The sequence below is a fragment of the Marmota marmota genome, unplaced genomic scaffold, assembly GCF_001458135.2.
Source record: "Marmota marmota marmota unplaced genomic scaffold, marMar, whole genome shotgun sequence".
NCBI classification, from domain to species: domain Eukaryota; kingdom Metazoa; phylum Chordata; class Mammalia; order Rodentia; family Sciuridae; genus Marmota; species Marmota marmota.
In genome coordinates this window covers 29,491,032-29,503,233 of record NW_026000240.1, presented here as the reverse complement: position 1 = coordinate 29,503,233, position 12,202 = coordinate 29,491,032, and the positions used below count along the sequence as shown (strand labels likewise).

Here is a 12,202-nt window from a genome sequence, read left to right as displayed (position 1 = left end):
TCATTTATTTATATGCAGTGCTGAGAATCAAACCCAGTGCCCACCTGTGCTAAGCAATCACTCTACTACTGAGCCACAACTCCAGCCCCAGAATGCCTATCATTTTTAAAGAGACACCTGTGTACCTTACTACATTACTACTTTTTAGCTATGCTTTCTGCTTCAGGCCTCCTGTCATCTTGGTAGTTCACAAATCCATGAACTGCACATAATGGTGGTATTATACTTGAATTTCCCAGTAGTGGAGGGAAAAACAAAGGTCATCCCTATTTTCCAGTTACAGCTACTATGTGAGTTAACAGCAAGTTCTATTCACACTCCAATTATTCACATTTCTAATTGTACAAAATGGAGTGCATTGTTTTTATGGGGACTTAAGAGTTTAGGGGGACTTAAAGTATAGTACCCCTTTGACGATTACCTTATCTTTTTCTGATGGTAACATGTTTGAGAATTGTAGGTCAGGAGAAATGGCTCAAGCTTTGCTTACATAATGTGCCTTGAAGATTTCTTTGTTCTAGAAATAGCTTATAAAACATTAAGTTATGACATAAAACATATCAAACTGACAGATTCTGAACACAAAAGAAAATGAAATGCAATTAATACAGGGCACAGCAGATGCCCCATTTTTTCAGCTAGTTATCCCCCAAACTCTTAAACAGCTGCAGGAAGAATCAGGTTATTTCCCTGAGGAAATAGGGTCAAGGAAGCTGGAGAGCAGCACTAGGCCTATCATATAGGAATCTGATCCATCTGCATCTTTTGAGTAGGGCCTTGTGCAGATGATGGAGCACACATTAGTTTGTCGTGTGCTGTGCATTTTCAGAGAATTGCAGTAAAAAGCAATAACATATCCACACTCATGCAGAGTTAATTTTGTTAGTATGGTTTTGGGGACTTAGAAGCTTCTTGGGGACAAGAAGCTTAGAAGCTCAGACTTGTGGTTCACAACCTCCAATACCTTGCCCAGGGCTATGTGGATTGAGATTTAGTCGAATTGAGTGCCTTCATACCAGGTTTTGCCTCATTCTCTGTACTTTTCAAATAAATGAAAACAAAATGTCCAAAAAATGTCCAAATTGCTCCCTGAATATTAATTTTTTGGAAGGGATGAAGGGTATCCTAAATTGAAATTTCTAATGGTTTCAGTTTCTCACAAATGTAGTATCAGCATTTACATCTTCCAAAATTTGAAGGAATGGAGTTTTTTTGTCCACATTTCATATACTGGGGAGACATTACCTCCCTGAAAAACCAGTTCTCTCTTCCTTGTGTAGAAATTAGGAAAAGGATGCAATCTGTTGAAGAAGCTGTAATAAAAACTCATGCTTAGTTGGTGGACCCAAGGTTATATCATTGTACAGCAATTTAGAGCCTTTGGTTTTTCATTCCTTATGTTGCTTAGCGACAGAGAGGAAGTTACCATTGCTGGTATCAGCTGGCTATCCTGGATCTATAATGTGAGTGACATGAGTCTGTCTGACCACCTCTCTTCTCTCTCCCCTTGTCTGGACCTCTGCAGGTGTCTGGTTGAGAAGGGAGATGTGGCCTTTGTGAAACACCAGACTGTTTTGCAAAATACTGGTGGTAAGTGCACATACTTTTGTGTCCCCATAAAATCTGGATCACTAGAAAAAAATTGATATGCAGGGATGACTTTGGAGAAGTATCACAGACACTGACAGGTTGCAAAGCTTTAATGCTCAACCTGGGTCTTCAGTGAAGAGAGAAGCATTCATCTGGATAGCACAATAATAAAGCCCATAGTGTTCCCAATGGCCCTAAATCCTCCCTGTCCACAGCTTCAGGCCTGGCTCTCCTTTCCCCTAAATACCTTAGTGCCTATTTTCCAAGAACAAAGCATTCTCTTAGATATCTATAGTACAGTTATCAGGATCAGGAAATTTTACATTATGTGGATTTCATCCCATATAGTACATATTCAGGACTTGTCAATCATTCCAATAATGCCCATGATAGCTATATTTTTTATATTTTTCTGCTCCATGCACTGAGAAGGCCTAGAGATAATTACATACCAGTAGCAATGAGCATCAAGATATTGGCTTCTAAATTCTATTCTCTGCAAAAAGGAACCAGAACTCCTTGGAAAAATAGCTAAATCTGGTTGGGGCCAGCAAACTATATGGCGACCCACTCACACTGAAGGACTCAAAAAATGACAGATGCATATCTCTCTCTCTCAAAAAAAAAAAAAAAGTGATGGCATGAATCAAAACTTCAGGAGACAATTGGAAAGACCTCCCACCACCAAATCTGGGAATTTTGAACATTCTAACAAATAATAATAGCAGAAGAGGATAGTAACCCACAGAATGAAGTAGGAATCCATGAAATGAAACTGCTCAGACAAAGGAAGGAAAGCTCTTCCTCATCATAGAATCTAATTAACAAATGTAGAAGGAATAGGAAAGACAGAAAAGCCCAGTATCTCTATTTCACAAGGTTTCATTTTCAGGCAGAGTACCCCAGCCTTGTAGGCTCAACTTGCATAAGTCCAAATTCCTTGTCCTTCTCTCAGAGTTCCCTTCTCTTCTCATAGTCTCTATCCCTATAGAGAATCTTGTTATACTTCCTGCCAATCACAACCAGATTGAGCCTGTCAGTCAGTCTTATATTATCTCTCAAAAAATGTGCTGTTATATGTTACGGTATAGAAGAAGCAAGACACAAAACCACATGGGCTCTTGATTTTATGTATATATGTGTGTATATGTTGTAATCATGTGTAGTAAAAAGACTAGATGAAATGTAATCATTTTGAAGGAATATGCTATGGAATTATAAATGTTTCAAAATTTTCTTCCAGACACCATATAGCATTCTACAAATTCTTACAGACATGCATTACTTTGATCTTTCTAGAAATAAAACAAGTCTTCACAGACTCATGCTGAGCACCTCACTCACTGCCCTTTAGAGCTTGGCCATCTCATCTGTTTGGCCACACTGCCCAAGATTCTGTTCCAGAATCACCAGGCACACACTTGTTCCTGAGTCTTCCCTGTGTTATCCTTTCCTTCCACATAGAAGGATCCTTTCTCCACCTCTCATCCTATGCATTATACAAAATACACCTAAAACTTTGCCTCCTCCGACTAGCTTCCCTAATCGATCTGCTTTTGAAGCCCTGGTTCTGAATTTGCACAGCATTTAGAGTGTGCTCCACAAAATTTATTGTCTGGATCTTCACTCTGGATTATTTGCCTTTGGTATGTGTGTTATTTTCTTAGCTCCAAAGACCGTTCCTTGCAAAGGGCTGAGACTATATAGTATTACTCAATAAATACTTGAATTTCCAAATAGAACAGAACAGATTTGGATGGAAAGCTGATGGATTCTATTTGAAAGATGTGAATTTTGACCAATAGGCAAGAAAGGGAAGGAGAAGTGTTAGCAAGTGCTCAAAGGTGTTTGTGTATCTTAGGGTTGTGGTGAGGAGGGCATTTGGTTCATTCAATTAACATAAAAATGCACAAATCCTTTGAACTAGCTATTCTATTTCCAAAGTACAATCAAACAATATTACTCATTTTAACCCAACTGTAGTGGCAAAAAAATAAATCATAAACACCCTAAATGTCCATTAATAAAGGAATAGTTTTCAAAATTACTGTCCCTTCCTCTCTACATTGCTGTAAACCCAGCAGGTGCAGGGGTGCATGCCTGTAATCCCAGCAACTCCGGAGGCTGAGGCAGGAAGCTAATGCATTCAAAGCCATCTTCACCAACATAGCGAGACCCTGACTCTAAATAAAATATAAAAAGGGCTGGGGATGTGGCTTAGTGGTTAAGTACCCCTAGGTTCAATCCCCAGTATAAAAAAAGAAAACAACTACTATGCTACGTCCATACTAAGGACTAGGATATGGTAGTTAAAAAGAATGAAATTGATTAACATATGCTGACACAGATGAAGCTACCAGCTGTCAGTGGCTTATATTTGACAAGATCTAATGCAATGAAAAATTATAAATATGTAACATCTTATAGACACAGTAGAGGTAAAGACATATAACAAGTATTGGATTGAAACAAAGTGATATAAAGGATTAGAGCTACAGTATATATATTCCAAAACATATGAGCATGATCTCTTGCATTACTTGCTCAGTGAAACAAAGAAAATTAAATGAAAATGAATGAAATTTAAAAAGGTTGCAATCCCATATTATGGAAGAGAAATAAAAGTTGGTAAAACACATTTGAGAAGTACCTCAGGAGAAGAAGCTGAAACCTTGAGAATGGTGTGTGTGTGTGTGTGTGTGTGTGTGTGTGTGTGTGTGTTTCAAAGAGAGTACAGGAAAGATTGAGGCAAGAGGCTGAGATAAGCCAGGACCTGCACCACATACGCATGTGTGAATTAGAACAAGTTACAGGGGAGTCAGATGGAAAATGCTGGTGCAGATTGCAGAAGTGTCCCCTGGGGAAGAGTTTCTGTTTGGAGATGCCATTTATAGCACAGATCTTGATAAACCTGGCTCAGAACATCATGTTCTTCCTATGCTAGAGCAAGAAATATTGAAGGCTTTGGAATTTAATAAAAATGAGGACTTTTTTTTTTGGAACCACATCTTTCTCACCTGGCTGGGGAGGGAAGATCAGAAGAGGGTAGTCATAAATAGGTCCTGGTGTGAGCCGAGTATCACCTTGTAGACCAAGTTGAGTGTCCCTTCCTCTCCACATTGCTGTAAACCCAGCATGTGCATTTCTGCTGGCCAGAGGGTCCAGATCCTCCCCACCCCAGTGGTCAGTAACATCCTCCCAGTGACCAAGGCCATCAGCTCAGGCTGATCCACTTTCTTTCTCTATCCAGGAAAGAACCCTGATGAGTGGGCTAAGAATCTGAAGGAGGAAGACTTTGAGTTGCTGTGCCCTGATGGTACCAGGAAGCCTGTGTCTGAAGCTAAGAACTGCCACCTGGCCCGAGCCCCGAATCATGCTGTAGTCTCACGGAAAGATAAGGCAGCATGTGTTCGCGAGGTGTTACGTAGCCAAGTGGTATGAACCAGCCAGAGTCTCCTGCCCTTAATTCCTACATAGTTACAGATTGTTTGTGGGAGTTCATAGCTAAGTACAACCCTGGCTCAAGCCTTTTCTTTCTGAAAACTAGAATTGAGAGGCCATGGATTATGGACCAGAATCTCAGTTTGGTAGCTTCCTAGCTGTGCCATCTTAGTTATATGGTTTATCCTCTCTATGCCTCAGTTTCTTCATTGTAAAACAGGAATAGCAATACTTATGCCTGCTTCTCAGTTAATATGAGGATTAACGGTTAGATCCAAAGGGTTTAGGAAAATGTGTGATCCATGGGAAGTGCTCCAAACATGCTAGCTAAGCAGTTATACAACTGGACCTCTCAGGACTGGCATTTCTGTCTCTCGATCACTGGAAATAAGTCCCTGTCTGATCCTTGTGTCCTCAGGACCACGAATATGCCTTCCTGCTCCTCTTAGCCTTGCTTAGGGTACCCTTCTTTTCCCCACATCTGTCCTTTATAAAAGTGAAGAAGATTGATCCTGTTTCCTAGCAAGACTCTTCAAGTCTTGAAGAATAGATTTCTATTGCTCTTGTTTAGGCAGACTGGGCATGATGCTCGATAGTGTGAAGAGCACAGGACCTCTATGCTTAGCAAGCCTTCCCTATGGGGAGGAAAACCATGTCAGGGCCATTCTCAGAGAAGAGAGGGGCTGCTTGAGTGTTCTAATCCTGAAGACCCCTCTATAAGTAAACATCACCTTCCTCTTAGGTGATGAGTCTCCAGTACTTTTTTCAAGAAAATTAAGATAGCATATCTTGAAAAGTCCTAATGTTCAGAAGTGCATGAAAACAATACTGAGTATGTAATGACCATCCCCTAGGTGCTATATGGAATTCTAAACTTTTTATAGTCATCATTTTACTTATAGCTGGAGAAGTTAAATGGCTGGCCCCAGATAAGACTAGAAATGCAATCAAACATGAACTTTCAACAATGACCTCTACTACTCCTCTAGGAGGGGTCATATTGAACAACTTCTTGGGCATTGAAGAACATGTTATTGTCCTCTCATTTCCTATAAGCAGCCCCCAAGGGACTTGGGCAATGAAGCAGGGGAAGAGACCAGAGAAGGCAAGAGTGGGTGGGTGGAAGGAGGGACATCTCAGAAGAAGCTAGACAAGGCCCCTTACAGAGGACTTGCATAAAATCCTGGAATTGGGACTTCAAGTGGATAAATGGTGGATGAGGGAGGTGGAAATTCCCGAGGCATATCTGTAGCTTCCCTTTGTTGCTAGGACTGATTCAGAGCTTTGAACCTCCTCTGATGCATGTTCCCAGCTGCTCAGGGCCACAGGTCCTCATGTTATTTTCTGTCTTTTGACAGGCTGAGTTTGGAAGTCATGTATCGGACTGCTCGAACAAGTTCTGTTTGTTTTCATCGGAAACCAAGGACCTTCTGTTCAGGGATGACACAAAATGTTTGGTCAGACTTACAGATGATACCACATATGAAAAGTACTTAGGGGCTGAGTATGTCACAGCTGTTGGAAACCTGAGAAAATGCTCCACCTCACGTGAGTAGGAGGAACAGCATGAGAAAGTTGCAAATAAAGCACAGTTGTGGGTCCTGGGGTGGTGGATGCAAAGGAGAAGTGGAGTCTGGCCCTCAGGATGTGTCCCATGGGAAAAATGAAACAGTAAGAGAACAATATAACCTAAGCCCAGAACGTATGATAGGTCAGCCTGTATGAGCAGGTAGTAAGGGGGACAGAGGCCCAGGATACTAAGATAGTGAACTTATTGGACATCTTCTAAGAAAATGAGGAGGTTAATGGGTATGAGCACGTGTCATTGCTCTTCAGTAAACTTTTTATTAGAGTTGACTTGTTCAGTATGGTAGCCAGTATCAAGATGTGGCTATTTAAATTTCAATGAATTAATATTGAATTAAATTAGGCTCCCCCTTTTCTTTTTGACGGTAGTGAGGATTGAACTCAAGGCCTCGTGCATTCTAGGCAAGTAGTCTACCACTGAGCTACATCCCAAGCCCCAAACTGAATTAAATTAAAAAATTATTTCCTTAGTCTTACCCAACCACATTTTAATTGCTTGGTAGCCACAAGTGACTCCCTATTGGTCAGCAAAGAGAACATCATTGCAGAAAGTACTTTCAGACAGTAAGGCTCTAGAGATAAGTTCTGGTAATACAAAGTTGCCAAACATACCACTCATCTGGAACAGGTTATAGGAACTGTGATAGAATAAAACACACCTCTGCAGTGTAACTATCTGTGGAATAACCCAATCACTTGGAAGCATTTGGAAGATGGGGAGAATAAGATGTGGTATAGGGTAGTTATTCTTCAACTATAGAAAGTGAATAAGTGAATCTTGGTCCTGATGAAAAATGTGTATTTCCAGGCCCTAAAAAAACACTGATTCAGCAAGTCTGTGCTATTTCAGGATGACTACGCTTTAAAAATTGGCCCATATAATTCTAATGTAAGCTGCCGCAGTCTGGCTGGGCACACAATCACGAGCCACCACACAGCTTGTAGATTCAAACAGCAACTCTTTATTCCCGAACTCACACCAGCCGTCTACAATCACGTTCTGGGGAAATCCACGTTCTCTGCCCAAATCCACCTCCACTGGGCTTCTGTCTCCCAAAATATACTGTCTGAATCCCGTGAGAACTCAAGGGGAACTCAGGCAGCAGGATACGCCCTATTCCCAACAGGAATAATCTTAAACCTGGAACGCCCTAAACCCGATTATCCTAAACCGGGAACACCCTAATCCGCCCTGGTCCTTGAGCAAGGTCACCTACATTCAATGTCACTGCAACATGGGGTACGCTGGCAAGGAAATTGTCATACCTACTTGGCTAATGGCTCCCAGCAGTAAGCAACGTGGTCATCCAGGGCCATGGTTACAAAAATCAGGTTAACATTTACTTAACCTGTATCCTCTAAAGGGAGGTTGTCTGGCTCTGTATTCTGCCTCCATCCCTAGCCCAAGCACAGAAATTGGCAGATGCTTCTTACTATGTAAGTTCCTCACCTGCTTAAAGAGGTCAGGCAGAGAGCAGACTTCCAGGGTGACCCACCCACATGAACTCAGGTGTGTAAGCCCTGCCCATAAGAAACAAGGTAGGGGGATACTATACAGCAGGGAAACCATGTTAAAGCCTTTGTAGCTTTGGTGTGGTGCCTTCCCTGAGGGAGGCATAGGTGCTGTGCAGGCAAGTGGGGAAGGGCACTTGGGAAATGGTCCAGTATGTCACAAGAAGAGCAGGACAACCAGTCTGAGTACCTGCCTCTGTGCTACGCTTAACTGTCTATTCACTCAATGGTTCATAAAGAAATATAAGTACATTCTGAATTTCCTATCTCTCTGCTCTGCTCCATAGGACTCCTGGAAGCCTGCACTTTCCACAAATATTAAAATCCAAGAGGTGGGGCTGCTCCTCGGATGGAGACGGGAGCTCAGGTGACCCGTGGTCTTCCCCTGATCTCGCTAGCTTGAGGGGCTTGTGTCAACCGTGTTTGTCTTCACAGCTCTGTTGTCACATGCATAGGTCACAAAATAAAGACTATTGTTGATTTTATATTTCAACAACTTCATTTTTTTTTTTTACAAATATTTCCACCAGAAGGATTTCTTTATCTGTCTATGTGTGCAGCTGAACCCCTTCTTCTGAGCTTAAGACCCATCTAGATTTTCCCTGCAGTTCTGTGTGGTGCCATAACCATACCTCTTGGGTCCACCGCATGAAGAAACATTTTCTAAAAGGGTCTGTGTGTTCATTATAATAGAATCAAATGTATGTGCTCCTATGTATGTGCACTATGTGTTACCAGGGAAGGGGCAGGAAGGATAGGGAGTGAGTTATAAAGATCAAGTGTTCAGTGAGTATAGAAACAAGTATAGAGGACTTATTTTTTTAGGCACCAGGGATTGAACTCAGGGGCACTCAACCATTGAGCCACATCCCCAGCCCTTTTTTGTATTTTATTTAGAGACAGTGTCTCACTGAGTTGCTTAGTGCCTTGCTGTTGCTGAGGCTGGCTTTGAACTTGAGATCCTCCTGCCTCCGTCTTCCGAGCTGCTGGGATTATAGGCATGTGCCATATGCCTGGATTTATTTTTATATTTTGAATGCATCCTATCTGACATAGCCGAGGTTCTGATTCTAACCTGATTCTGAAACATCTTTGGCTAAAAATCATCCCTTGGACAGTTTCTGCCATCTCCTTCCCTTCTCACCCAGCTTCCTCTAAGAGGGAGGCTCATTTTTCCTTGTGTCATTTATTATTATTGAATGAACACACAGAAACCAGTCTTTGGCTCCACCCACTTACCTGAAGCTACTCTGGTGAAAGTCAGCACCACCTTCCCACTGTTAAACCAACTCAGTCATTTCATTCTTGAACCTGTTTCCTGCACATGATACAGTTGACCAGACCTTCCTCCTTGGGACTCTTTCCCTTAGCTTCTTGGACATGACCTCTCTCCTCTGCTTTGATTCCTACCTCTCTGTTCATTTGTGGTCTTACTGTAGACTCATCCTATCTACCTTGGAATTGGGGGTGGGGGGGGTGGGAATCTTCCTGGAGTTCTTCTCTAGATCCAGTGCTCCTCTCACTTTCCAGGCTCTCCTTCAAGCAATGCTAATGACTCTTGGGCACCCATATTGGTCATTGTAACCCCAGCCTCCAGTGTCCCCCAACACACTGATTCCACCTATTACCAGTGGATCTATATTGTAGAGTCCTACAGTGAGCAGAAACCCAACAAATCAAAATCTGGGCTAGAGGTGTAACCCAGTGATAGAGGGCTTGCCCAACATGTGTGAAACCCTAGGTTTGATTCCCAGCATTACAAATAAAACAAAACAAAAACAAAAAACAAGAGAACCATCCTGTCCTTCTTCCTTCTGTTGCTTCCCTAAACTAACTATTGTTAGTATATTGGCTGAAGACACTGTCATTTACTCAGTCATTCATGCTGCAGACAGAGGTATCAAGTCTCATTCACCATTTTCCTCCATTCCACATCCAAAGTCTATGTTGATTCTGAACCTCTAAATAACTCTCCACTTGCCCCTTTTACCAACTCCTACCACAGCCTCACTTTCCATTCAGATGCAGAACTGCAGACAAGGGGTTTCTGCACAAAATGTTTCACACTTCTCTTAATCTCAGGAATAAGGACTCTGGATGTGCTTTGCAGTCTAGACCTGGTGTGAACCTTTTTATACCAGCCTTGATTCACTCTGAACCTATCAATCCTCAGCCTATTGAAAAGTCACCTAAAGTCCACCGTCACCCCAGATCCTATAATTTCAACTTGTCCTTTGTTGGGATGTGGTCTGTCTCGTTGTAACAGGTCAATACACCTAATTTTGATAGACTAACAGAACTCTTAGGCATTTGGGCTAGTACAACAACTTTTAGTGTCAGGAGTCGCTCTGGAAATACACACCCTTAAGTCCTGAGCAAGAGATACTGAACAATTATTGTGTCCCATAATAACCTGGGCTTTATGCTCAGATAATGAGGAGGCTCCAGGAGTAGGTGTCACCCAGTGAAGTTGAGTTACACTCACCTGTTCCTTTGTAATCCTACCCCTTTGCCCTTTTTGGGATAGAATGTTCTATGGAACCTCCCCTTGTGTGTCCCCTGTATAAGAATAAAGAATTCCAGTGGTTCTCTCTTTTTTTCCATGGACCCCTAAGGTCGGAGAGCCATCCTGGATTATTGAAAAGGTACTTCTTTGTGTTTGTGTGCTTTCTTTGCCATTTTCTTAAGTTATTGGAGTAGTCAGATTTGCGAACCCGGCATAGGTCGCCAGCTAGAATAGATGGCAATAATTCGGCACCCTTCCACCATCCTTAATTACTAAAACAGGATAGGCAGATGTTACTGGGCAGTGGTCTTTTATACATATATCCAAAAGCTAACATGTGCCTATGGTAAAGAAACATTGATTACCACCAACCTTAGATCACAGTGTTTTAGAGCTACTGGCCAATCCAATTACATAAGAAAACTAAATAAGATATAATATTTAAAGAAACATCAAAATTTATAGTGAGAACTATATACTAGAAAATCAATAAAACAAATAATAATGTATTAAAAATAAATTTAAAAAGTAAAATAAAATTCAGTAAAACGGAAAGAAAAATTGAGATACAAAATAAATTTCTCTTACATAAATAAGAGTGAGTTAGAATAATAATGTTTTGTAAGAACAAGTAAAATGCATCACTAAACTCACGAAAACTACATTTAAAAGTGATTTAAACCATACTCAGTAAAAAATAATACAAAAAAGACATAGTGCCTTGGATAGGAAGACTCAGTATTGTAAAGATGCCAATTCTCCCTTAATCAATATACAAGCAATTTTTTAACTCAAGAAAATTATAGTACTGCTCAATTAAAAAATAAACATGAGACAGTTAAGAATAAGTCTGAGAAAAGAGTAATGATAGTGGACCAGTTACCTCTTCCATCTATTAAAATGTATGATAAGCTCCTGGACATTTGCATTAGGGATCATTTTTTGGATATCAAACCAAAACCTCAGGGCACAAAAGCAAAAAATAAACAGGGCTAGGGATATAGCTCAGTTGGTAGAGGGCTTGCCTAGCATGCATAAGGCCCCAGGTTCAATACCCAGCACCACAAAAAACAAAACAAACAAACAAACAACAACAGAAAAAGCAAAAAATAAATAAATGGGACTATATCAAACAGAAATACTTCTGCACAGCATAGAAAACAATCAACATAATGAAGTGACAGTGCGTAGACTGGGAAAATATATTTGCAAATCATGTATCTGATAGTTAATATCCAAAATGTATAAGTCATACAACTCAATAGTAGAAAAACAAATAGTCTGAATAAAAAAATGGTCAAAAGAACCTAATAGACATTTCTCCAAAGAAGAAAAATTGCCAACAGGTATATGAAAATGTGCTCAGCATCATTAATGATCAGGGAATGCTAACAAAACCACTATGAGATACCACTTCATGCCCATCTAGAAGGCTATTATCAAAAAGTCAAAAGATAACAAGTGCCAGTTAGGGCATGAAGAATGGGAACTCTTGTACACTTTTGGTTGAAATGAAGATTGGCACAGTCATTATAAAAATGATAGGAAGAAAGAAAATTAAAGAAT

The 12,202-nt window shown here is 40.8% G+C and overlaps 1 protein-coding gene across 1 annotated transcript in view; it reads left to right on the top strand.

The window, feature by feature from the left end:
• The window catches only part of Tf (transferrin), a 30,267-nt gene extending 21,652 nt beyond the window's left edge, over window positions 1-8,615 (top strand). Inside the window, exons 14-17 of the mRNA XM_015487041.2 lie at window positions 1,526-1,590; window positions 4,841-5,025; window positions 6,390-6,579; window positions 8,418-8,615. Coding sequence (XP_015342527.1) covers window positions 1,526-1,590; window positions 4,841-5,025; window positions 6,390-6,579; window positions 8,418-8,452 — 475 coding nt within the window. The 3' untranslated portion in view covers window positions 8,453-8,615. The remainder of the gene's footprint in view (window positions 1-1,525; window positions 1,591-4,840; window positions 5,026-6,389; window positions 6,580-8,417) is intronic.
• The last annotated feature ends 3,587 nt before the right edge of the window (window positions 8,616-12,202 follow it).